Raw genomic sequence first — 25,655 nt, 5'->3', positions numbered from 1 at the left:
CGATGGCCCGGGACGGCCCGGCCGGGACCGCGCTGCGGGGATCACCGCCCCTTCTCACTCCGCGGGGGCGCGCACCGCCACGGGGAGGAGCGGGCACCGGTACCGTATAAGGCCCGCCCGCCGTCCCGGCTCCGGCACTCGCGCTGCCGCTCCTGGCTCAGCCCGCTCCCCCTCCCGCCCCAGCAGACACACGGTGGAGACCTGCGCGGGGCGCACTGCACCTGTCCCGGCGGCGGACACCAGCCCGCCTCTCTTTGCTTCTGTCCCGGTGTGCGCATCGCACCGTTCCGCACCTGCCCCGTCGGGGGACACCGCAGCGCACAGCACCGCTCCGCTTCTGTCCCAGCGGTGTGCACCGCACCGCCCCTGACGCGGTCCCGGCGGGGGGCACCTCCCTGGGGCCCGTTTTCATCTGCTTCCTCCTGCTCCAGGCCGCTCTGTGCCAGCCCTGAGGGGGCAGCAGCTGCCCCTCTAATTTTGGGGCAGATTCTTGGCTCCAAGGGTGAATCCCTCTGGTAGAATGGCGCGCTTCACCGTCTGGGACTATGTGGTATTTGCGGCCATGCTGCTGATCTCAGCCATCATTGGGGTCTACTACGCCTTCGTGGGAGGGGGGCAGAAGACATCAAAGGACTTCCTCACGGCAGGCCGCAGCATGAGTGCCCTCCCGGTTGCACTGTCCCTCACTGCCAGCTTCATGTCAGCTGTCACCGTGCTGGGCACCCCTGCCGAAGTCTATCGCTATGGTGCCATCTTCTGCGTCTTTGCCATCACCTACTGCCTGGTGGTGCTGTGCAGTGCCGAGATCTTCCTGCCCGTCTTCTACAGGCTGGGCATTACCAGCACCTATGAGGTAAGGTTGAGTGGAAGGAACCTTTCCCCAGCCTTTAGAGAGCTTGGGGGGATCTCATGCCTGCTTCTACATGTCTGTCCTCCATCTCTTCCTGCAAATCCCCTGCACTCTCTGCTCTCTTGTGTCACCACACTCCTGAGAGCAGACTGCAACTGGCTCTGTCCCCAAGTCTGCCCACACTGTCTCTGCAGAGAGAAGATGCTCAACCCTGCTGTCTTGGCTCAGGAGCTGTGCGTCATGCCAGATTTGTTTCCTCACTCCAGATACTCAGTTCAGTAGGTGGATTAATCTCCGTGCAGCTTGGATGGTGACATGTCATTAATCATGTATAATTAATATACTAAGACAGAGCACAAGAGCACCTACTATAGGAACCAGAGTTCTCACATCATGCTCCCTTCAGATTGGCTTCTAAGCTTAGGTGTAACCACAAAAGTCCCCTTTTGGCAGAGTATGTATCTGTGCTGTTCCTAGAGACTTTAGGGACACTCCTTACCACCTGAGGCTATTTACACCACTGAATGTCTTCATCGTGCATATACAGGGAAGTCAGCAAGTGCTCTGTGTCTGTGAGCATTCTCTTACTTCCACCAAAATAAGGCTGAACTGGTCTTCAGCTCAGCCTGTAAGTTAAACCTATAGCCATCAGGGCAGAGACATCTGGGGCAGTGGGACAATCACAGGTCAAATCTGACTGTTTTGGGGTGGGGAAGCATCTGGTCAGGATTTTCTTCTGATTCAGAACATTGGTGCAACCTCTTTACCTTCCTGCATGAAGGTAGTTCATAGCTGCAGATTTGGAGGCAAACTGCTCTTTTGACAGAGGACTTTGGGAAAGGAGCATCGGTGCAGGTGAAAATCCTTGACTAGCTACTTTGGTCTTTAGCATTTTATTACACTGAACAGAGGTGTTGCAGCACTGGAGGCTGAAAACAAGATTTCTGTTGGTAGATTTAGATAAGAATCCACCAACAGAAATCTCTAGTGGCTTCCAATGTGTTTTAAACTACTAATCTTTGGACTGTCATGATGATACTTAAATAGGGCTCTTTTAAATAAAGATTTATAATTATGACTGGAAGATCACTGATTATCTTGGGGTTAAACCGGAGTAATGCACCTATAAAAGATACATCTTCTATTTCTGGACAGAGTTCAGAGTTCTAACAACTTTTTGTGTGTGTCCAGGGGTTCAGGACTGCTTCCTTGTGTAGACATGCTCACAGATCACATTTTAAATGCTCAGTTCACAAGTGAGCACTTTGAGATGCTTCAGTGCTTGTGTCGATTGAACAGATTGTCAGGCAAATGAGATGCCTCTTGTACAACCACACACCAAGAAGCTTGTTAAGACAGATAGTGGGAAGAAATATGTCCTACAGCATGACAAACTCATTCAGAGATTGTGTTGTCCCAGGCTAGACAGAAAAAATGAGGATTTCTGTTTCACAGGCGGCTGAATTTTGACTTACCAGTAGAATATGGCAGGCTGCCTGGGGCAGCACAAAAGGTGAGATTACCATGGGAAGAAGCCACTGACCACTGAAAACCTTCTGCCCTCTCTCACAGCAGTTTAGATGGATACACATAATATGCCAGAGTTTCCAAATTGACTTAGAAATAGCCACAATGTTTTCTTTTTCTCTCTGATTTCACAACACAATTGGGTTTTGTTGTTTGCTGGTACATCACTGTTGGCTTTTAGGTGCCCTGTGCAGAGACAGGAGTTGGACTTGATTCTTGTGGATTTTTGTCCCTTCCAACTCAGGATAGTCAATGATTTTGTGATAATATTTCCTGGTCTTTTCTGTAGACTCCATTGTATACTGACTAGCTTATGTCTACTTCACTTTCTTGTGTTATTACCCTGTGGTGAGGTCTGTAAAAAGATATCAAATCAAGTTGAAAGAGTTATCCATCAGGGTGACTCTATAAGTTTTGGCCATTCATGCAAATGTAAAAACAATGCTATGCTCTTTCTTTGTTGCTTATCGCTTCATTCTAGTGAAGTGATGGATTCATTCCTATCAATAGTGTCAAATTTCAATATAAACATTTGTATTTTCTTCTCTTTTGCAGTATTTAGAACTTCGATTTAATAAATATCTACGCCTCTGTGGAACGGTCCTCTTCATTATACAAACGGCAAGTAAACCTTGAAGCTGTTCTGTGGTCCTCAGGGCCACCAGAATTATTTGATTGAGTGTAACTGCTGTTTTCTCTGAGCAGTTGCTGAGGTTACCAGAGTGCCTGGGTGGCTGGGAGCAGGAGAAACAAAGCCCTTTCTGCTCCAAAGTGGTGAGAGGCGGAGCAGATGCTGGGCTACCTGACTCTTGGGTCTCTGTGTGCACTGCTGAATACCCTGAGCAGTCACTTGACATTAGCACCATGCTAAGAGATGAGCGACCCTTCACTGCAGGGTAGCAGTGTGAAGAGCAGTCATTCACCTGCCTGCTGGAGAAACCCACAACGGGTTCAAAATATAAACATGTCCCAATTATCTACAGTGGCAGTTTTCATCCTCTGGTGTGTGGATTCTTGGAGTCTAACTAATTTTCAAGGGTCTGTGAAAGGTGATAAAACAAGCTGTCAGGAGCTGTCATTTACTTCGCAAGGATTTGCACCACCACCACTGGAAAAAAACTAGGTATCTGCAAACTGAGAAGTAGAAAATTGCTGCCCTTGGGAATGTTAAACTAAAGCAGTCCCTGAAATTATTGCTAGTACAATTTTCTGTATCTAGTCCATTCAGACATTCAGTATGAAACCACAGCTTTTAAATGTCAGGGTGTGCCAAATGCACCAGAAATTAAAATGTGTTCTTTTCACAATTTTGAAGTTGAGTTTTGGGGTAATTCGGAGTAAGGATGAATATGCAATCAGAAAACTTTTTAAGTAATAAGCTTGCTTTCTATCCGTTTTTAAAATTTTTTAAGGTACACCAGAATTTACAAGCCAGTCACACACTTACACCAATAAGATGGTTCTCAATGCAGTGCTCATTACTTGTTTGAGCAGTGCTGCTTAGCTGGCATTTATGGATACATAAGCCCATAGGAAAACTAGAGTGCTAGCATGTGTGAAACCTGACACTGTTTCATCAGCATATGTGAAGACATCACAGTTGTGTAACTTGGAACAAACTAAGCATAATCTTTGCTTTCAAAAATCAGAAAAGTAATTCTGTGCAACTTAAATATGTGCTCAAGGAAATTAACTAAAGATTGGTAGGTGGCTTTCTCTGTTAAGCACTAACAACTTTACCTGAATAAATAAAACAATTGTGAGGAAAGAAAACCTCCCCAGATTTTAATGGTGTAATTTTAACTCTTCCATGAATATTGGGATATACTTAAAAGAAGGAAAAGAAAAGGATATGTAGTAGTACAACAACAATAACAAAAACCTAGTGAAGAATTGGCAAGATTGTATGAGTCCTATTTAAATTTACACCAAAATGTGACTATAGTTGTGACAAATTTTAATTTCTGATGGTTCTGGCACTTATTTGCTGTGTATGAGAAAGCCGTAAGTTCTCATGTTGAATCCTTTGAATTAGCAGTAGAAGGAAAAAGAATTGGCTTGATGACTGCATCCAGAGTGTTGCAGCCAACAATGGGGTTTGTTCAACCTGGAGAAGACTGCGGGGAGACCTTATTGCAGCCTCTCAAAGGGGGCTTATGAGAAAAGTAGAGAGAGACTTTTTACCAAGGCCTGTAGTGACAGGACAAGGGGTAATGGTTTTAAGCTGAAAGAGAGTAGATTTAGAGTGGATATAAAGAAGAATGTATTTGCAACAAGGATGGTGGGACACTGGACCAGGTATCCCAGAGAAGTAGTGCAATGCCCCATCCCTGAAAGTGTTCAAAGTCAGGCTGGATAGGGCTCTGAGCACCCTGAGCTAGTGGAAGGTGTCCCTGTCCACAGTAGGGGAGTTGGACTGGATTACATTTAAAGGACCATTCCCACCCAAACCACTCTAAGATTCTATGGCTCAGCAGCACATATTGACAATCACTGTATGGACTGCAAATCAACATTGACTGGGCTTGACAGGTGTCAGCAGCTGCCTGTGAAGTGATGCATATGGTTCTGAGGACATATTCACCAGGGACTAGTCAGGAGTGGCAACTTTCTTGTAATACAAGCTATATATGAAAATCTAGAGAGGGCTCATGGCAATGAGAGAACAAGCATGCACACACAGAGGCAGGGAGTAGAGTACAGGTAGGAATAACTTTTTCCCCAATGGCCCCACTATCCTTTCTGGCATGTGCTTGTAGCAGGTGTGCATCAGGGGGCCAGCACAATTAGGTTAGACTGGGTGAAGCAGCTTCTCCATATTAGTTTCCTCCTATAGCTGGAGTACTGCTCCTTCCATTTACCTCTTGGCTCTGTCCCCAGCATTGCCACTGGCCATTGGTAGAGCTCTACCTTGAGGACTGGATTTGATCTGCTCAAAAGCCACAGCAAGTAATCCAGTGGTTATCAATCCTGCTCTGGTTTACCACTAGTGCCTAGGGCAGACTCCACACTTGCAGGAAAGGCAGAGCTTGCTGAATCCTGGATGACATCTGATTCTGCTGTTTTTCCATGCCCAAGTCTCACCGCTGTAAATCAGGGAGTCAGAAGAGTCCAGCCATGGAAAGCTGATGCAAGTCAGCTCAGGACCTGTCTGTGATCTAGATCTTTTGAATCAAGACCACTGGCCTTCACAGAAGTCATCTGCATATTGCAAGCTATATTATTCTGACCCATATCACAGCTGAACTTGGGGTAGTAATAACAGCGATAAAAAAGGAAACAGGATTTAAAAATATACACAAAGAAATTGTAGAGGATATCAGTGTATGAATCCCATTGTGCCCACAAAAGTAGATGGAGTAGCTACTTGATTTGTCTGTATCTTTACTGTGGTTGAAAATATAAAGCTGCTGATAATCATGTATGGCTTCATCTTACAGGTGATAATCATGTACGGCTTCATCTTACAGGATGAAGGTTATAATTCCTTATAATGCTATCCATAACAATTAGCTGCTGTTGTATTTTGTATTCTTACTCACATGCATTAGAGCTGTATACTGAAAGGCATATTGATCCCAAGACTGAGAAAATAGATAGTAATAGGTTCCTTGGCAAACCATGTGTAAACCTCATTAACTTTCTTTTCCTCTTGTTTCCTTTTGTAGTTTTAAAGGAATAAAATAAGTTAATTATGAAATCCAGGAGAAGATGAAGAGGGATTTTGTATTTAAGAGCCCCTGGTATTTGTTTTAGTAACACTTGGCTATGAGACTGCAGAGCTTATTAGTCTCAGTCATTCATCTTCTAATTGGAATTATTTGCCAACAGTTACAAATTTAGGAAATATAGACTACCTAAGTGCTTGAAATGAAATAATCTCAGGAAGCTATCACCTTTCCAGGAATTTACATTTATTTTGATCTTTAATCTTCTTTCTCCTTCTAGACTTTATACACTGGTATTGTCATTTATGCTCCAGCTTTAGCACTAAATCAAGGTAAGATGAATATACTGCAACTGTTCTTCTACTGGTACTGGTATCCCTTTTTTTGTTTTTGGTAATGCACACCTGAAAATATAGCTCAAATCTTGACTATAAGTCTTCTAATGGGAACTCTGTAATCCTAGTCCCTTAATCCCTACCTATAAGGAATTACAGAAAAGATTTAGGGGAAACCTCCACTCATTTGCTCTACCTCTGTAGTTAATGGGCACATTCAGAAAAGTAAATTTTACTTAAGGCTTAAGTAAATTTTGAAGGCAATGTAGACACTAAACATGAAATTAATTCCCCTGGTTAAGTGCTCTTCTTCAAGATGAGGGCGAGGCAAAAGTTCTGTAAATATGGTTTTAGACTTCCTGGAAATGTTTAATATGGTCTCTCATTTTGCCAGGAAAACCAAACCAACAGAAAAGAGACTGTCAATGTAAGATATTTGTTGTGATATTTACAAAATTAAATATTTCCATTTTCTGCTTCACAGTGACTTTTTGCTTTGAAAACGAGCCACATTTATTTCTAGAAGAGTAAAAAGCTTTTGTATGGAGCCAAATTAAACTTTTAATCTGACACAATAAATTTGTCTGTTTGGCAAGAAAAGGGAATAATAGGATGCAAATTAAAAATTAATCACAGTTTTTCTGCTCATTGGATGGTTTTTTTGGCTTGTTGCTTGAACAAAATGGAAGAAAAAACGCAACACTGTCTGTACTGGTCTTCTCCAGTGTGTGAACTCACAGGTTTTATGTCTTTGATGTTTGTATTGCCTTGCATATATATAGCTATGATTTAGCTAACTCCCAACTAGAAGAATTTACATTTTTCATTAGTTTCATTGCCGTGGTTCTCATTTGCCTGAACTGTCTGTTGGGGAGTCCCCTGATGCCTTGCCTGACACCACACAAGCATGCCAAGCTGGGACAGTAACAGCCTGTATGTCATCCACAGCACAGTGTTGTATGGTGTAAATATACTATCCTTAAGAGAAAGAAGAATGAAAAAAAGGCTTTTAGTCTGATGCATTTCTTCCAGACCATGTTTGAACGACCTTGCTTCCGTGGAGAACACCTATTCTGTTTACTTGCGTAAATCCCTGCCTAGGGGCTCTGTGGTGCTACCCAGGTGCTTCAAGGAAGGACATGTATTTTAAAATCTTCCTGAGTTGGGACCTAGAAACATATTGGATGTATTGTCTGGTAGTGTTCACATTAAAGACAAATAGTTTCTTAGATCCTGAAATATATCTAACTTTTTAGCAGTTTCCAAATCTGTTACAACTGTTTCATTTTTAGAACTGGTTAGGCCAAATCCCCTGGTTTAGACACACTGATCTTTTCATTGTCATTTTTACCTCCTACCTCTGCATTTAACTTATTTCTAACTTTTTTCAACAATGACATTGAGGGTGAAAAATCAACCTTCAGTGTTTTGTCCCCAGTGCCTCATTCATGCTGGTGCCATTTCCCTCTCTTTCAGTCACTGGCTTCGACTTGTGGGGTGCAGTGGTGGCAACTGGCGTGGTCTGCACTTTCTACTGCACACTGGTATGTGGGCCCTCTGGCTGAGAAAAATCTCTGTTCTTTTCACTGCTCACATCAAATATGGAATTTATTAGATAGTGGCCTAATAATCAGGTTACCACCTGGAAGTACATTTCACAGTGTAGATGTGGCCAGAGGGCCATATTCATCCAGGGGCCTCTCTGGATGCATTGGCAGTCACTATGTGACTCAAACCTTTTCTGTTTTGATACATTCAAACTTCTGTTGTGGCTGAAAGAACAGTAAAAAGATAGATTTCCCTTCCTGAAAATCCTCCTGTGATTTTTCTTCTGATCTAGTAGAGTTTTGCTGTGTAATTTGTCAATTTGTAATTTGTCAAACAACTTCTTATTGCAACTGTAACAGTCCTGTCTGTTATTGCATAGAGCCACTGAAAATAGCACATGCCACATGAACAGATTGGTCTTCAAATTAGCGTTAATTGACCAAGTGTTGGATTAAATCATGTGTATTTTTATTCCATGAGTGGTATACCTTCTGGAACTAGTACTACTGAACATATATAAGTAAGATGAGCACTGTCTGCAAATTTATCTTTTGATACAAACTTCTGAATCAGGCTATGTGATGAAGAAAATACTGGATTAAGTTATGTGTATGGCCAAAGTAAATGCTACTGCACTTCAAAAAAGGGCCAGGATGTCCTGAATGGGTTCCAGAAAACAATTCCTAAAGACAGCAGTACACAATTAGTTCTATTAAAGAAGACAATGAAATTCATCTGTTATACCTCATATGAACAGTAATGTTTCTGTTAGTTGAATGTGAGTGCAAAGCAAGAGTGCTGTGCCCTGTTGTATCTGATATGTGCTGTTCCTCATGCAGGGCGGTCTGAAGGCAGTGGTGTGGACAGACGTTTTCCAGGTTGGAATCATGGTTGCTGGATTTTCATCTGTGATTATACGAGCTGTGGTGGTTCAGGAGGGAATTGGACGCATTGTAAATGATTCCTACCATGGTGGAAGATTAAACTTCTGGGAGTGAGTTTGTACTTGCAGATGATGTGCCTCTTTATTCCTACAAATAGAGCCCATGTGATTGTGAAATTGAACTGCTATTGAAGGGAGAGGAGGAGAGGAGTTGTGACCCAATTTTTATACATTTTTAAACAAGCTTACCTAGTTTGAGGGATATTTTTTATGTTTTAGACTATGTAAAATCTTGTAAAGAGAAAAACCTTTTTACTTTGTCAAGTAACTGTTTTAAGGATATATTTTGGATTCCACTGAAAGAGAATGGTGAATGGAAGAGGACAGTTGTATTTTTACTTACAATTTGAAAACAGCTGATTTGGCATTTGAGCTACTGAATGAAAACAAATGGGAAAATAATGGTTTTTGCCTAATCTGAAAAAGGGAAGTATTTTTCTTTTCCCTGAAAGATACAGGTATTTAATATGTGTATACTTACATAAGTTTAATAGTATTTTACCCTCCATTATTGTAACTAATCATAGCCTAAAAATATAATTTTACAAGTTAAAGAATATTCAGTCTGACAGTGTTGAATCAAAAACCACTTTAAGTAAACAGGTTATTGTACCTTTGATGAATATATGATTCCTCTGAGAAACTTCACTAAATGCTATTAGTGAAAGTTTAGTGTGAGAAGTACTATGATTTTTCCTTTGTCTATCAGTTCACAATATTAATCAAGTTGGTCTGTAAAATTTTTCACCAAGTTCTTCAGTAAGTAATTCATCTGCGGGTATTTTTTCTTCTTGTGAACAGTAATTTTTTTCAATTTGTTCGGCTGATTTGCGGTGGTTATACTGCATTGCTTATTCTCCCAATCACAGATTCACAGATGAAAAAAGAAAAGGAATAAAGGCATGTAATAGGTGAAACAGTATTACCACATTCACAAAAAATTAAATTTATTGCTATATTAAAGTGTGAATTAAAAATAATAATTATTTATGGCCACCTAAAATCTGCTATTTACTTAGAGTTAAACTAGCAAAATGTTTTACAGAGGCTCTGTCCACAAAGGTTGGGCTTGCAAACACACCTTTATACTGGTGTTAGACTGATGTCCCTCTAGATAAGCAGACATATTACACTTTTTACTGGAGCATCATTTCATCACAGCAATCACAGGCATCATAGAACTTTGCTTAACACTGTAGTTTATAGGCAAATAAATCTGTCCAACTTCACCTTTGGACAGATCGGAGTGTTTCGCTGGCTTAGGATATCAGCTCTGAGTTTTAAAATTTGCTTTCTGTGATTTCACATAAAGATAAGAGTATCTGAATGTTCAAAATCTGGCCAAATTAAGCAAGCTTGTATTAGAACAAGCATATAAGCATATAAGGTCTTCACATAATAACAAGATTTTATATTCTGAATTTGTTTTGTCTTTTTCCTCTCATTGTAGCTTTGATCCCAATCCTTTGCAAAGGCACACCTTCTGGACAATTGTTATAGGTGGGACTTTCACGTGGACAGGTATATATGGGGTCAACCAGTCTCAAGTCCAGAGATACATCGCATGCAAAAGCAGATTCCACGCAAAATTGTAAGTCTGCCTGCAGTCACTGTCTGAATTTAGCAGTGACTCTTCTTTATAAGGGAGATTTTTCTAAAAGGAACATGGGGTTCTTTTGTCCATACAGATTTCATTTATAAAGTGTAACAGCTTTTGCCTTCTCTTTTGTGGACCAGTAGAAGACAAATGGGCACAATAAGTACTGGTATTCGAATTAAATTTGATTGCTGTAACATTGAACTTTGCACCTGAGTGCTTCGCTGTGCCCAGTATTCTTGCATAGAAATAGGTGCATTAAGTTTATGTCCAACCTAAAGACTAAATATAAAGTACTTGTGCTGAAGTCGTATCAAGACAGTATCTTGAATTGCTGTTCTACTAAACCTAAGTCATTGTGTGTGGATTTTGCATAAGTAAAGATTAAAAAATTTTTCCTTAACAATGAGTATAGGCATGAGAAAATGCAGAAATGTCTTATTCAGTGATAAAATTGCTGAGGAATCGTGTATTTTGGGTTCATAATAATCATGACTTTTTTTAAGAATTAACTATGCAAACTGGCAGAAGGTTCTGTTTTCTTTGAATGTAAACATTTCTGATGAGCCTTTACTCTAGAACGGAGTATATCTACTAGGTCTGTTATTTTACCTTTATCTTTAGTATCATTCCATTAGTTCACAGCTCAGGATTTATGAATTATTAGCGATCTCATGAAGTCCATTTTTAGAAGAAACATAGAAACACACATCATAACTATAGTCCCTATACATTCTATGGTACAGTAGCATACAGAGAAGGAGTTTTATAAAGGCTTTCACTTCATAAAGTTAGCAAAATGCCCACAAAATCACGCACAGTTTACAACTGAAATGTTTTGGTTATATCAATAAAGAAAATCTACTTTTCAGCCATTTATGCTGCAGACAGGAATGAGTTGATGCTTGTTATCAGGCACAGCCCCAGCATTCACTGCCACAGCTCCAACACACCAGATAGCTTCTCCACAATCTCTGACACATGGGTAGGTTCTAGGTTCTCGACACCGCAGAGGCAGGAGGTACATCCCACATCTGTAATGCTACCTGGAATGATTGCATATGGGAGAACAGCCACATACATTATACCAGATTTGTGTGCCAGGGAGGCTGTTCTTCCCTAGCACCTGCTCCATGTAGGGCTGTGCCTCTCTCTCACACTCTCCCTACTGTCTTTGCAAGGAGAGACACCTCCAGGGCATCCCAGAAGCAGAGAGTAACTAAAGGAAATCTGGCACCATCGCAGCTTCTGGGTAGATTTCTGAGCTGTTGTGGCAGCTTTGACTGGGACTGGAGGCTATCTATTTCTGCAGGGGTTTGGATGGGATTTATAGCTCATACCATATTAACAGTGGCACAGCCTTAATCAGTATAGTCCTGTCCTGCTGGCATGGGTGGTTGGGCTCCATGGCATCACCTTACTTGTGCTTCATTTGTGCAGGATATTTCCCCTGCATGGAGAAATCATTTTGTATAATGATTGCAGCTTGTCACTACTATAAACAATGCCACTCTGTGGTGACTATCTAGTTCATTTGCAAATGTAATTAGACACATCTGGCAGGTCATGCTGTTGGCCTGTATCTCTTATTGCCATTTAACCTGTACATAGAAGTGCAAAATGTCATCAGGTCAAAGTAATAGGGTTTTGTACCCCAATGACATTTACTGTAAGGTTTTGTAAGAGAAAGCACAGTAATAAAGCAGAGCTGAGAAAATAATTCTTTCACAGATGCAGGTTTTGGGAAGGCCTTTAACAGTGACACAAGAATAGGAATTTTCTCAAGCTTTGGGAAAGGATTTCACCCCATTCAAGAAACACACCAGTAGGTATGAGCACATGCTGTCGTCCTCAAATAATCACTAGCCAAACTGAACATAACACTTCTATCTGAACCATAGTAGGCGCTCAGAGCAGGAGAGCTACACTGGCAGAAAAATATAGGTTACTAACACGTTTTTCTCTGCTTTCCTTTCAAGGCCATCTGGCATGCCTCAGTGCCAAAGTCTTAGAGCCAGACTGAAACAAACGATTGAAAATAAGCCTTACACAGTCACAGTTCCTACTTCGGCCAAACTCCACCCCATGTTACTCATGCAGAATAAGTGGGAAAACCTCCCTCCAATAGCGCTACAATTATTATACTCCAGTGCTTAGTCATAGGGTGTACCATGAGCTAGGATGTAAATCAGAAGGAAAAAACCATCTCTCTTCACTGCCAAACACTGATGCAGTTTAAAAACAAGAATTGCTGGATTCCGACAAACAATTTATTTTGCTTCCTTGTGTTTCTCTTGTATTTCTAATCTTTGCTAGAGGTTCTAGGCTGATTCTGCTATTACATCTGTTCAAAAGAGCTGGATTGATTTAGATAATTCGTTAAATTTTGTGCTAAATCAGCTTCTGAGTGTTGTATATCAACGTAGATTATACCAATGCAGGAACAGCTTCAGCTAAATAGGTGCAAGACATCCAAACAATGTGTAAGCATCTAAGAGAAGAAGACTACTTCATTTTTACTAAATTAGGCTAGAGAGAAATTTAAGGGGATGCTGGTGCTGTGTTTAGACCACCCCTAATAGCAAATACAATTTCAATGCCTAACAAGGCCTATAAAGTTAGGTTTACCTCTTCATTCATCCTGCTGGTCCTCTAGAGCAGTCCAAAGACTGGTGCCCTTCACCTTCTTAGGAATCAAAAGCACTAAAAGGCCTCCTGAAGCATTGCAAGCATGGATGTATTTACACAGAAACCAAAAGTCCTCCCAGAGGAGATCTTAGCAATTGGCACATGTCCAGGGTATGTGGTCTATCAGGTAGTTAAATCGCTGTCAGTGATACACAGATAACTGGGAGGAAACTGCTGGAGAGGAACGCTGTTTTTCAAGGCCAAGCTCCCAGTGGGTATGTTTGCTTGAACTGGCCACCCTAGGTGAAAAGAACTTTGTGATCCAGGAGTCACCAAGAGCATAGAAACATTTGAGAAGATTGAAAAGTTAGATGGGAGGCAAAAGCCCTCTCTGGGTGAGGAGAAGAATGTGTTTTTCACTGCCAGTAGAAGCTGCCTGTTCTGTGTGGCAAAAGCAGCATTAATACCTGATGAAAAGACATTTCTGGTCTCACCATTAGCTGAACCTGAAGCTCCCCTCAGGATGTGGAAAGGTGATGGGGTATCTGGATGATACTAGACTCCAAGTTGGTTAGTTACTAAAGGGTTTAGTTAGTAAAGCCCTGAGGTTGCTGACAAACCTCTGTTTCCTGGAAGTGGCAGCCATAGGCAGCTCCAGACAAGGTTCCAGGTCCCAGTGCCTCATTGCTGCCTCCCACAGAGACTGTCTCGGGAGGAAATGGGAGGTCTGTAGCTTTACAAGGCAACTCCAGCATTATATAAGCCCTGCACTACAGCTCCAGGAGTGCTGGTGCTGACTAAAAGGTATCCCACACTTGAATCTGGGGCACCCCGCCTTATAAATCTGCTTAGGGTTTGTCAAGGGGTGTGGCATGGGGGAAGGAGAATCCTCTGACCTGCTGCCTGCATTATACAACTCATACACATGATGAAACATGGTGATTGCCATATCACTCCCATCATCTCCAGAGCAGGCTTTGTCAGGGACTGAGCCTCAGACTGCGCCGCCAATACCAGAAGTATTGTTTTTACATTTAGAACCGTGATCTCACACCAGGTGAAGTGCTGGGAGTCATATGGTGGCTCCCTTGCTGGCAGGCAGTCACCAACCAGGAGGTCTCCTCAGTACAGGAATGGGTGTGTGCTTGCTTGGCACTGACGGGGTCTTTTGTGGGACATTGAGCTCTAATGTGATCCATGTTTCCATGTTTGCATGTATGTTGATGCAGGTCCCTCTACATCAACCTATTGGGACTCTGGGCAATAATGGCCTGTGCCGCACTGTGTGGACTGGCCCTCTACTCCATCTACAAAGACTGTGACCCATGGACAGCCAAGCAGGTGTCGGCACTCGACCAGGTAGGGCCCCACATTTTGGCAGAAAGTGGTGAGAGGGCATCCTTCATCTGCAGCCATAAGAATCAGATGGAGGCAGTTCAAGAGTCAGGGGGTTGGGAATAACGACACGCTGGAGTCCTGTATTGGGCGAGTCTGTAACACCAAGGAATTAGACCACAGTGGGAGGAAATACCCTGGAGAAAGCAGCAGGTCCATCCTTGTCACTGTTCAGACCCTGCATCCTCCAGCTGTGCTGGAGCTGCACGTCCCTCAGTGCTTGCTAAGGAGGGCAGCAGGGAGAGCAGCACTGTAGAGAGTGCTCAATCCACCCTTCTCTGCAAATGTTTGGGTTTTTCACCCAAAATGGACCCAGGAATGTCAGCATGCCATGAAACCACTTTGAAGAGAAGGGAAGAGGCTGGAGCAGCAGTGCCCTTGTGAGTGGCTGTGAGTCCTGGTGAGCTGCTTTGTGTCACCCAACCTAAATTGCTCTGTACTGATGAAAGCAAAAGCCTTTTCAGACTCAAAACATTGTTGTGCCAAAAGCATACACCTGGAGAAAGGCTATCAGCAGGCAGTTGTTCACTAGTGATGGAACATGCTTCCCTCCTTCAGAGGAGAGCTGGGCAATCAAACTGTGCTGCAGAGAAACCACCTCATCACAGATGGCAACCTCTCCCTAAATAGACCTTGAGCAGCAGACTTACCTGAGGAATAAGAGTTCTGAGAACCCATAGACTGGCCAGAGTCAGGGTCCATGGAAATCAAATGCCTTTTATTTGTATGTTTAAGGCTAAGATAATCACAGGCTCTGGATAATGCTCCAATGTACAGTAAGCTGGAAAGCCAGGAGAAGAGCACAGACAATGGAGCACCTGAGGCAGGACCACCTGGTCTTTAAGGGAAAAATAAAATGAGAGCCAAGGTGGAAACCTGAAGGAAATTAAGTTGTTCCTGTCAGTCAAATTCTTTTGGTAGAAACTGGAAGCAAGATACTACTAAGAAGACCAACTTGTCTGTGAAAAAAAAAATGGTTCTCAGGAAGAAAATCTTAAAATTCCTCTGTCTTTCCAGCACTCAAATGTTGCAAAGGTCAAAAAAATATCTCACAGTTTCCAATAATGAAATTGTTTTCAGGTACCTTGAGGTTATTGGACTGTATATAAAAACCTTTTTGTGGAGTCAACAGCAGAAAAAGCATCTACTGTGGCATCCAGTCCCCTCAACAGACTACCTGCTGCCCAACACTAGCTTCCTACACCATTGTCACTGGAAACAATGTTTTCTGTGTAGAAAACCAATAATCGGAGCAAAATGGGACATGAAAAATTAGAACAGCTGGACAAAATGCCAGTGAGAAGGTCTATTAACAAAAATAATAGAGTGATAAAATGAAAAATTAAGGCAAGATGATAATACTTACTCTGAATTTTTCAGCTAATGCCATACCTGGTGCTGGATATCCTGCGCGATTTTCCAGGAGTGCCAGGGCTTTTTGTGGCTAGTGCCTACAGTGGGACATTAAGGTAATTTAATAATTTAGAAACTACTATCTTTTTTCCTTTTTTTTGTTGGAGCTAAAGTTCCATTTGTACTAAAACTTTAGCATTTCAGGTTTTTATCTTGCAAATTTTTATTCTTCAAAAAAAGCACTATAACATCTCTGATGATGCACCTTAAAAATCCATAGTTTCCAACAGTGCTGCTCTGAGGTCCTAGGACTCAAAGCTGCTTGGATTTCCCTATTAACATGAGGAAACAGCTAACTACGTGTGATGTATGTCACTAACAAATCCCCCTTTCTGTGCTGTGCTTTTAAAGTCCCTGTGCTATAGGAATTTTTGAGTATTATAAATGGGTAGTTACACCAAATAGCTACAATTTGGGGAAATTTCCTACTGCTTGTCTTTAATTTTCCAGTTTCAAATCTGCATAACATAAGCCACCTGCCTTTCCTCACCCCCGATCTTTAGAGTTTTCTTTTCCAGGGTTCCTGGGCTTCTGATTGTCTTGAATGAATCCCATGAAACAACGATCACTATATATTTTTACTGTAGCAGACAAATTGATACCCATCTATTCCATAGGGTGAAGTGTTTTGTTCCGCTTTCCCAAGGAGTACCCTTTAGGAAACATTGTCTATCCCAAGGAATTCTTTGAATAGGCAGATAAAAATGAAGAAACTTATGAATGTGACACCATAATAAACTTTCTTGTTCTGAGTACTTGTAGCTACATAAATAGAGGGAACAGCCAAGATTGTTTTCACATGCTGAAGAAAAGTTGGTGGCTTGCAAGAATAAGGTACACAGACACAAGATCACCAGTCTGACTTTGTACCTTAGGAGTGCTGATTTCTCTGACCCCACGGGGAGCATAAAATAGTTCATCAATTAGATCCCTAATTTTTAGATGACCATAATTAGGTTATCTGAATCCTCCTCTCAGAGTGAGTTCAAAGTAAGTAAGTGGGAATTTTACCTTCATAGATATATACTGTAGATCATTTATGAAGGTATAACATATACCAGTAGTGTTTACAGCTTAGCCATAAATATTTTCATTGACTTCTCCAGGCCCAGCTCAACTTTTCATCAGGATTTTCTTTGTCTTCACCAAGAGTAATTTTTTTAAACAATTTTTGTAAGCTATTAACTGCATCACCTGGAATAATAAGTTATTTTGACCAATACAGCAGTTATATTAGTTTTCTGACACTGTTCTAGACAGTGACAGTTTCTCTCTGCCAGTAACCCACCTGTTATCTATGATTTCAGCTTCTAAGATAAAAAAAAATTGTATAAATCTTGCCTTCTGTAGTACGGTGTCCTCCAGCATCAATGCTCTGGCTGCCGTGACTGTTGAAGACCTCATTAAGCCCTACTTCAGGTCGCTCTCTGAAAAGAAGTTGTCATGGATTTCCATGGGGATGAGTATGTCTGGAAAACATCTTTTCTGCTTTTGCTTTATGAAGTGAGGGCTTGATTCAGATCTCTCTTATGATAGTGTAAGTCAGGAGTAAATAATTCACAGTAGTGGGACTATGTTGGTGCAACATCTGGGGGAGACAAGATCACCTGCGTAGGTTTTACACAAATGGGGAATAAGTGAGTTTAAGAAAAAGAATGTTGTTAGATCTTTAAGCAGGAAAGATGCACTGCATTTGTGTTCAGTATTGATTTGCAATACTACAAACCCAAATGTCTTTTCTTTCATTTGTCAAAAATGAGAAGCATAGGAAACAGTTTTCTAACAAACCTTTTGAACTGATACACTAGCAATAGCATTGTGTCCCAGAAATATTCCAGAGAATGAGAAACTTCACATCTTCTCTGATATAGTCTTAGACTCTCGCTGTGTTTAGCTCCTCTGCTTAATGTAGCTCAAAGAGGATCAAAACTAGGCTGAGCAGATGATTTAAATCTGTGAAGTGCAATTGCCATGTCTGCTAGTTGTACTGTCTGTGTCCAGCTGCAGGTGTAGCCCAGGAAAGTGTTTGTAGTAACATGGAAATACCACAGTTCCAACATGGTGTCACAGGCCATACCAGTGAGCACAACATACTGATGGTAGGGTAACAAGTATTAAATATTTTCACCTGAAGGAAGTTTCTTAAACATTATTGCAAACAATGCTTATGCCAAAATTGTTGTTTGTCATGTCATGAGTTGCCTGACACATCACATTAAACAGTGAGATTAACATATTGCTTATGCAGTGAAACTCATCAGGAACGGAGGTGGAAAAAACAAGTAATCCAGTTTTATGGGTTCTGGGAAGACACACTATATCCTTGTGACCCAGGATGTTCTTTGTCATGGTGCCAGCTCCCAGTAATCCACCAGCATTTACTTTTTTGCTCCAAAGACTTTAGACTGAGAAGCAAAAATCATTCCCTCAAAATAAGGACAATGACACAGGAGATTAGCTGAGCAATATAAATAATACATGTGTTATTGCCACTATGACTAATCCATATGGCTGCCATTTAGTAACTAATCTTTGGTACTATATAGGAAGATTTTTTCCAGTTTGCATGTTCTCCTCTTAATGTAAGCAGAAAGCTGACCTTTTGACCAATTCAGGCTCTCTTATTAAAAATCTAGATACTAGCAGGTTTATCTTGTAGATGTCAAGGCCATGCTGGGTTAGACATAAACCTTTCTACTAGTGATTTTCAAACTTTGGCAGATTTGTGCATTGTTTTGCTTTTCCCACACAGGCCTGTTTTATGGTGGAGTCTGCATTGCTATGGCTGCAGTGGCATCTCTCCTGGGAGCCTTGTTGCAGGTAAGTGTCAGACAGCTTTTTCATGCCCATGTTGAATGATCCAGAATGAATTATGTAAGAAAATAATTGCTGGATACCATTATGAGATTAGTTTTATTCTTCGTTGGGTACTGACCTCAAACCACCCATGGCTCAACCTCTGCTTTAAGCACCCGTGTAACTATACCTGGCAGCTGAGTACACACCAGTTAAAAAAATTCTCACAATTTCTTTCTCAATGTCTTCCCTTCCTGTCACTTTGGAGGCTTTGCCTTTTGTGCACAGCACCTGATAGCTGCTCCCTTCCTTCCTCAGGCAGCACTCAGCATTTTTGGCATGGTCGGTGGCCCCCTTTTAGGATTGTTTGCCTTGGGAATCCTCTGCTCCTTTGCAAATGGAATTGTAAGTAGAAATTTAAATACCTGTTTGTCCAAAATTTTTTGATAATTTTGGGCATCTCCTTCATCCTCTTCCACCAATATATTGGGCAGCAGGGGAGACGTCTTTGGTACTTCCTGTGAGGACATTACACTTTGCTCCCTTTCTTCTTTTTCCTAAGGAAATGGTGATTAGGACTGTATAGACTCTTGAATTTCCATCCCATGAAGAGATTTCCATGTCCAGAAGGGGGAAAATATTCTGAATAAAAATAGAACTATGACAAGGATTTATTAAAAACATAGTTTTAGAAGCAGGGAACAATGCATCTTGAGATGTAGCTGAACAACCAATAGGCTCAGAGAATGCTGGCCTGTCTGAGCAAAAGGGGGTCAGGCTGGAAAAATGAGGCCTAAGGGCTTGCAGCCCAAACTGGGGTATTTTCAGAGTGCTTCAGTATCGTGTAATTATCATTTCCAGAGGAAAACACTATTCCATAAAAAAAGGATTTTATGAACTTTGTTAATATGGTCCATGGGATAGTCTGGCAGGATTGCTATTTAGTAATCCTGAGATGTTCACTAATCACTAAGCTTTGTCTCTTTGCAGTTGCAAATTTTATATATATACTAAAGTACAAAAAAAATATAATCACAAGGTGTCGGCCAAAAAATCTACCTATGCCTGAGGTAGGAGAGAGTTTTCACAGAAACAGGTCAGGTAAGAAAATGGAAAAATTGCTTCTGTGTTTGTTCAAGGAGGGTCTCAGATAAAGCAGAATTTTCCCCTATACTACGCAGGCCAAAGTTATCCTTTGATTTTAAAGACCTGGTGGCCAAATAAAAAGAGGTATGCTCAGGATCTGTGAGGAAACATTGTATGTCCCAAAAGGGGAATGAAGTAAAGTCCCCAGCTCCTCTCAACTGTATATTTCATTTCTGCCATGGAGCCTACAGTTTAGATTATCTTGACTGTTTCTTACTTGTCTAGTTGTTTCTTTCAAAATCCTTATGCTTTTCATGTAAATCCAGGTTTCATTTTTTATTTTGCAGGGTGCATTTGTGGGTCTTGTCAGTGGCTTCGCTATTTCACTTTGGGTTGGAATCGGATCTCAGATTTATCCTCCACTCCCAGAGAGGACCAAGCCACTATATCTCTCAACTACAGGCTGTAATATATCTTCAGGAAATATAACATCAACAGAAATTCCATTAACAACAATATTCAGCACAACAGCTGCAGAGAGGTATATGAGTTCATCAAGTGCAATCAGCAAATGTGTAATTGTTTTAAAGCAACACAAACATCTGCAGAGCATTTGGTTACTATAACTATTCCTCTCTGGTTTACCTACCATGCTATTTAAGATGCAGAAGTTTCTTCTGTTTTTTTTTTATTTTCCTGTGAAAATGAAGTTTGTCTGAGTTATCACAGAACAGAAGTCAAAATGAATCTTCCTATTGATCTGAAAAGCTTCAATTCAATATTTGAGTCTAAAGGCTTGGATATGCCTTACTGTGAACCACAGTGTTAAACAAAAATAACATTTATAGTTATTAGATTAACTTCTACAGACTGTCACATAAAATAAAGGAGTAGGCATTTAAAGGGCAATTTGCCAGTTTAACAGCTCTACCTACAGCAACTTGTCTATGCAGAATAGTTCTATTCAGTAAGTTCAGAAGTTGTAATCCATACAAAGGACACAACACAAGGAATTTCCTCCTACCATATGTTTTATTCTGGACAATCACAATTAAATTAAACAGTTATGAATGGCAATATAGGGAACAGCAGGAACAGAAAGAAGCTGAACAAATACATTTGCGGGGTTTCCAAATCCTTACCCCTTAGAGCATTGCACAGTCAAGAGGTACCCTGATGCACACATGGGTGCCCAGCATCCAGTTTCATATACTACACCTCTTGCATGAGACCTCCAGCATTGCTCCTGACTGCAGGGAAGCAGCTGTTGTGATAGAGCACATGGTCAGGGAGAACAAAATAAGGTGTAGACAGTTGCTCTATTGTTTCTGGCTGTTTAGGGCTGTACAGGGTTGATTTCCTCGTGTGGTTTTTTTTCTGTGTCCCTTCCTTTAAATAACCTCACCCTTCAGAAAGAAATAATCCCTTAATCTGGATAACTGGAGTGTTCAACTGTGCCCTTCGTTTGTAACAAAGACAGGACTGTCCTGTTTCACCTGCTCTGTCTCACTGTACTGACCAGCCTTCTTTCTTGCGAAGGAACTTGTCCTATGAATTTTGAAACAAATTTGCAATGCACATATTATTGTATGGAGGTAGTTCAAGATTACCAGGCTGCTTGGTTCAGAAGAAACTCTGTATTTATAGACTGTCTGGAAACAGACATTTTCAAAGTGCTTGGAACAGGAAAGAAAGATTAACACTTTTTCTGCTCTATTTCAGGCCTGCCCTGGCAGACAACTGGTATTCCTTGTCTTACCTCTACTTCAGCACACTTGGGACACTTATCACAGTAGTTGTGGGAATAATTATCAGCCTCCTAACAGGTACTAGTTCCAAAGCTGTGACTGAACGTGTCTTAGATCTCTGTCAAACTAAGATGACCAGAGAGCTGTCATTGCCACAGGAAGTGCTGTTGACCTATTGGAAGCACTGTATTATCATCCTAAATGTAATTTCCTCCCCTCAGCCCTTCTGCATCCCATTCTTGGTCTCTGCTTACAACAAAAGTTACTTCAAGTTTCTGAGGAGAGACAAGTTTTAGCATATTTGTAAACCTGAGGGGGAAAAAAAAGTGTAAGACATCTGTCTTTCCTGTTTCATTAGATGCCAGCAGAGGCTGGAGGTTTAAGGGTTGTCCCTGAACATCAACAACTCCAAGCAAGGACAATACACCCATGCTTCTAGAGGACAAAAGCACTTTTACTTTCAGTGAGTTCAGAGCACTCAAGGGTTATTGCCTGCACCTATATAGTGCATGCTTTTCACCACATTCCCCAAGAATGTGCCTAAGAGCTGCATGGCTATGTTAGCTTCTTTCTGTTTCCCAGTCCTTTTGCGCAAGGGAAAAAGCAGCACCCCATGGGTAAGAGTGAGGACTTCAGCTCCAGCCCGTGGCCTCACTACTTTTGCATCCAGGTGAGATGCAACGTGCACTTGTCATCCACCTCACGCATGGCAGAAATATCAAAAAAGCAGCTGCTTTCACAGCTTTACCCAGTATCCCCAACCGGATTCCTATGACAGCCCTAAACTTCAAGGCTGTTAGATTTCTAACTTTTAGTCTGATCCACAGCTATGAAACTCCAAACTCAACAAATAAACTCACTTCCATTAGCTTCCCTCTGCCTTGCAACTAATAAGTACAAGCTACACTTTTACCCTTTTCCTTTTAAGTTTTTATAAGATTTGCTCCCCACTTTCTTCCAATCCCATGCTCTTCCCATTGCTATAGTGATGCTTGTAGCCAAATTTTGCTTTTTACCAGCTTGGGATCAGGTTACTTACAAGCCATGAAATAAAGCCTGAAAAGCAGACAACTCAGTAAATCCAGATAAGGAATACTGAGCCTAAGAAACAGAAACACAAAAGAACTTACCCAACCACAATGTCACCCTACTTCTTGTGGAGCAAGATCCCATTTAAGCCTCAGGTGGCAAGCAGAGCTAATTCCCAACACTTACATCTCCTTTATTTTCCTCACAAGGATAGATAATCTTCCATGCCTTAAAAATGCCCAAACATTCCGTTAACCTTCATCCCCCCACATTACAGCTGCCCTTAAATAATTCACTATAAAAATTGCTGGTGAGTTTGGAGACAGGAGTCTTGCTGACAAGGAGCTGAGAACTGGGGCTCAGGGCCCAGGGCAGCACAGCTCCTGGACTGGCAGGGTAATCCTAGACGTAATCATATGTGATTCATTCTTTTCTGATCATTGGCAGATTCTATGTTTTTTTCTGAAATAGGAAATCTGAGGAGGACCTAGGACGCTGGGAAATGGCTAAGGCATTTCAAATAGACCTTGAGGGATCATTTTATATATTGGGAGGTGCAGGATATATATCTTTTTAAAGAAATTACTGAAACCTGTCTGTTTTGCAGGAGGACTAAAGCAGAACACGGATCGTAAATTCCTGCTGACCAAGGAAGATTTCCTGTCCAACTTCTCCCGATCTAAATCAGAGACAGTAAGTGTAATTGTGCATCTTTGATTTAAATCAATCTTTCCTCCTGTGGACAAAGCCGAACAGTCCTCGTCTTGCTTTTTTCCCACCAGGGTGAATAGCACCTGATGCTGCCTGATATGACTATGTGCTTTAAGGCAGTATCAGAGCACAGGGTTGGTAGGAGTAAGACAACTCCCATAGGCGAGGAAGCTATGTTTTGCCACAGCTTGACTTCAGTCAGCAACAGAGCAGCAACTGAGAAAAGGGACAGTTGTTCTCTATGTTTCTGCTAAAATACTCCCTAACTAGCCTCTTGGAAGATGCCTCAAGGCACACTTTGGATTCATCAAAGTTTCCTTTGTTTGTAGATGTATGTTCTCTAAAGTCTGGATTTTTTTGTAACTTTGGCTACTGTTTGAGAGAAAACATTTCTAGTCAGTGTATCTGTTTCCTCCCTCCCTCCCTAAGATAAAAGAAAAGGGGAGGCATTATTGGGTAATAACGTCTCTTAGAAGGGACGATACAGGAGAATTATTTTTTTTGTAAATAAACTACAGATCAGTTTTCAATCAATATCATCAGCTGAACATTCAAGCTCAGCTTTGTTCAGTGCTTTTCAGGTGCTGCGCTACAGGCAGTGGTTGTATCTTTGAGGTGGTCCAGCTTACAAAATGTTTTTCCTCTATACTGAAAACTCCTTTTAGTATGATCCTATGTATTTCAATTTCAGGATAAGAAAACCAGAAACACAAGTGAAAAAAAGGGATTTTTTTACCATACTATTGTAATACTGTTTGCCCATGTCAGTACTGGAGGCCAGCTGTCAAGTTACTGTTATTCACTGTCTTTAATGGGCCAACATCTGTTTCCACTATCTCGGAATTTAATTCTGGAAGTCTTTTGCAAAAAAAAACAATGGAAGCTAATGTCCACAACCATACTTATTTTATGGCTGGAGTCAGAAATAAGTATCTGTGTTTTATACAGCTAAGAGCTGGATAACAAGTGGTTTGACATCACAAATAATGCAGAAAGTTGTTGAGATAAAAAAGACAGGGTGAGCTGAGCAACTTTCCGCACATGAAGAGCTCAACATCCATTATGTTTAACAGAAGTGGAACATCAAAGCAATGATGCATGTTAATCTGCTCTTCCTGTCAAAAATGGGGGAAGGATGAAGGGTTGGGAGTCAAGAGCTCAAAGACATGAAAACAGCAATTAGAACTTTGGACTCCCAAAACCACTTCCGCCAATTTGCAGGACAAGAACATTTTATGTGACAAGAGCATTTTACACAACTAGTACCTTATGCAATAAGAAACTTTCCATGCCCCTGAAAAATACCATCTACTGCAATGAGTAAGTGTTTGTGCTCTGTCAGCAACCAACATGTGTTTTCCTGCAAGGCACCCTGTATGTCAGGACTGACTGCTGGTATGTAGGTCAAAGAGAGGAATACTGTTCCTTCTGCTTCACAGCATGGCTTTTGTCTTTTGTTTTTTAGCCAGAGAATGTGGAAGTGTTGAACTGTAAACCATTTACCGTGGCAGACGAAGGAACTGATAATCCTGCTTTCAGCCACATTGAAATGGATGTTGCAAGTGATAAGAACAAAGTCAATGGTCTTCATATGTGACACAAGGCAACGTCAGCCCACGAAGACAGTTTTCGTCATGCAAAGCACTGTTGACATTCCTGTTCTGGGTCAGTTACCAACTCTGCTTGGGTCATGGGCAGGCATCTGCAGAGCTTTGTGGCACCGTTGCCCTTGTATGACCTCGACATTAGTCAAGAAAGGAATCAGGTCTTTCTTGTACTTCCTCACTCTTTCACTCTGGATCTTGGTGACAGGGTTTAAGGCAATGTTTCTATGTGAAATATTTGCCAGATATTCTTGAGCCTCCTGGAAAATACCTGCTTTTAATCTCATTTCACCCTCAGAGTAAATTTTTTATTTGGAAAGATTACTGTTCCCCCAGACATGGCTGTTTTTCTGGTTTGTGTTTTTCTTTTGTCTTTTAAGGCATTGAAAGTATTAAGAGATTAGGGTTGTGGGACTATCAGATTGCAGGAAACAAGTGTTCTTTTTTTGTGGTACGGGAGCTGTATTTAATGCCATCTAGTTACTTTGTAGAACTGATCTTGAGAGTGTATTTATTTTGCTGGTTTCATCATCTGTTTGTTTTTATTAAGCCACTTGTTCCTTGGTTACATGCATCTCCTCCTCTGTGCTCACTGATGGAAGATACAATAGTGACTTTGTTGGCGGGTAGAGGCAAGAGTCAGTACTGTCATCCCCTTCACACTCCATCTCCCTCTTCTACCCTATCTTGCCCTTACAGAGCTTGTGCTTATGAAGGAAATGAGTTATTGGGATTTTTATTCAATACCATAGAGCAAAACCACTGTATTCTTCTACT

General features: G+C 41.3%; 1 protein-coding gene across 1 annotated transcript; it reads left to right on the top strand.

Moving 5' to 3' along the window:
• Nucleotides 1–141: 141 nt before the first annotated feature.
• SLC5A8 (solute carrier family 5 member 8) lies at nt 142–25,655 on the top strand. Its single transcript, XM_032688351.1, has 15 exons — nt 142–853; nt 2,933–2,998; nt 6,326–6,377; nt 7,857–7,924; nt 8,768–8,922; nt 10,322–10,462; nt 14,326–14,455; nt 15,872–15,960; nt 17,255–17,367; nt 18,657–18,724; nt 19,019–19,105; nt 20,134–20,327; nt 21,509–21,612; nt 23,171–23,256; nt 24,740–25,655. Exons 1-15 carry the CDS (start codon nt 521–523, stop codon nt 24,869–24,871), a joined length of 1,818 nt encoding a protein of 605 aa, XP_032544242.1. The 5' UTR covers nt 142–520; the 3' UTR covers nt 24,872–25,655.

Source organism: Chiroxiphia lanceolata, chromosome 5 (genome assembly GCF_009829145.1).
Source record: "Chiroxiphia lanceolata isolate bChiLan1 chromosome 5, bChiLan1.pri, whole genome shotgun sequence".
In the NCBI taxonomy this organism is placed as follows: domain Eukaryota; kingdom Metazoa; phylum Chordata; class Aves; order Passeriformes; family Pipridae; genus Chiroxiphia; species Chiroxiphia lanceolata.
Note: the sequence above shows the minus strand (reverse complement) of the source record. Positions and strands in the feature narration are given on the sequence as shown.

Excerpts from the sequence above, each read along its gene's own strand:
- SLC5A8 (XM_032688351.1), top strand. The coding sequence starts at position 521 with ATGGCGCGCTTCACCGTCTGGGACTATGTGGTATTTGCGGCCATGCTG. Across the intron at positions 854-2,932 it reads GCATTACCAGCACCTATGAG|TATTTAGAACTTCGATTTAA; the intron begins GTAAGGTTGAGT and ends TCTCTTTTGCAG. Across the intron at positions 8,923-10,321 it reads GGAAGATTAAACTTCTGGGA|CTTTGATCCCAATCCTTTGC; the intron begins GTGAGTTTGTAC and ends CTCTCATTGTAG.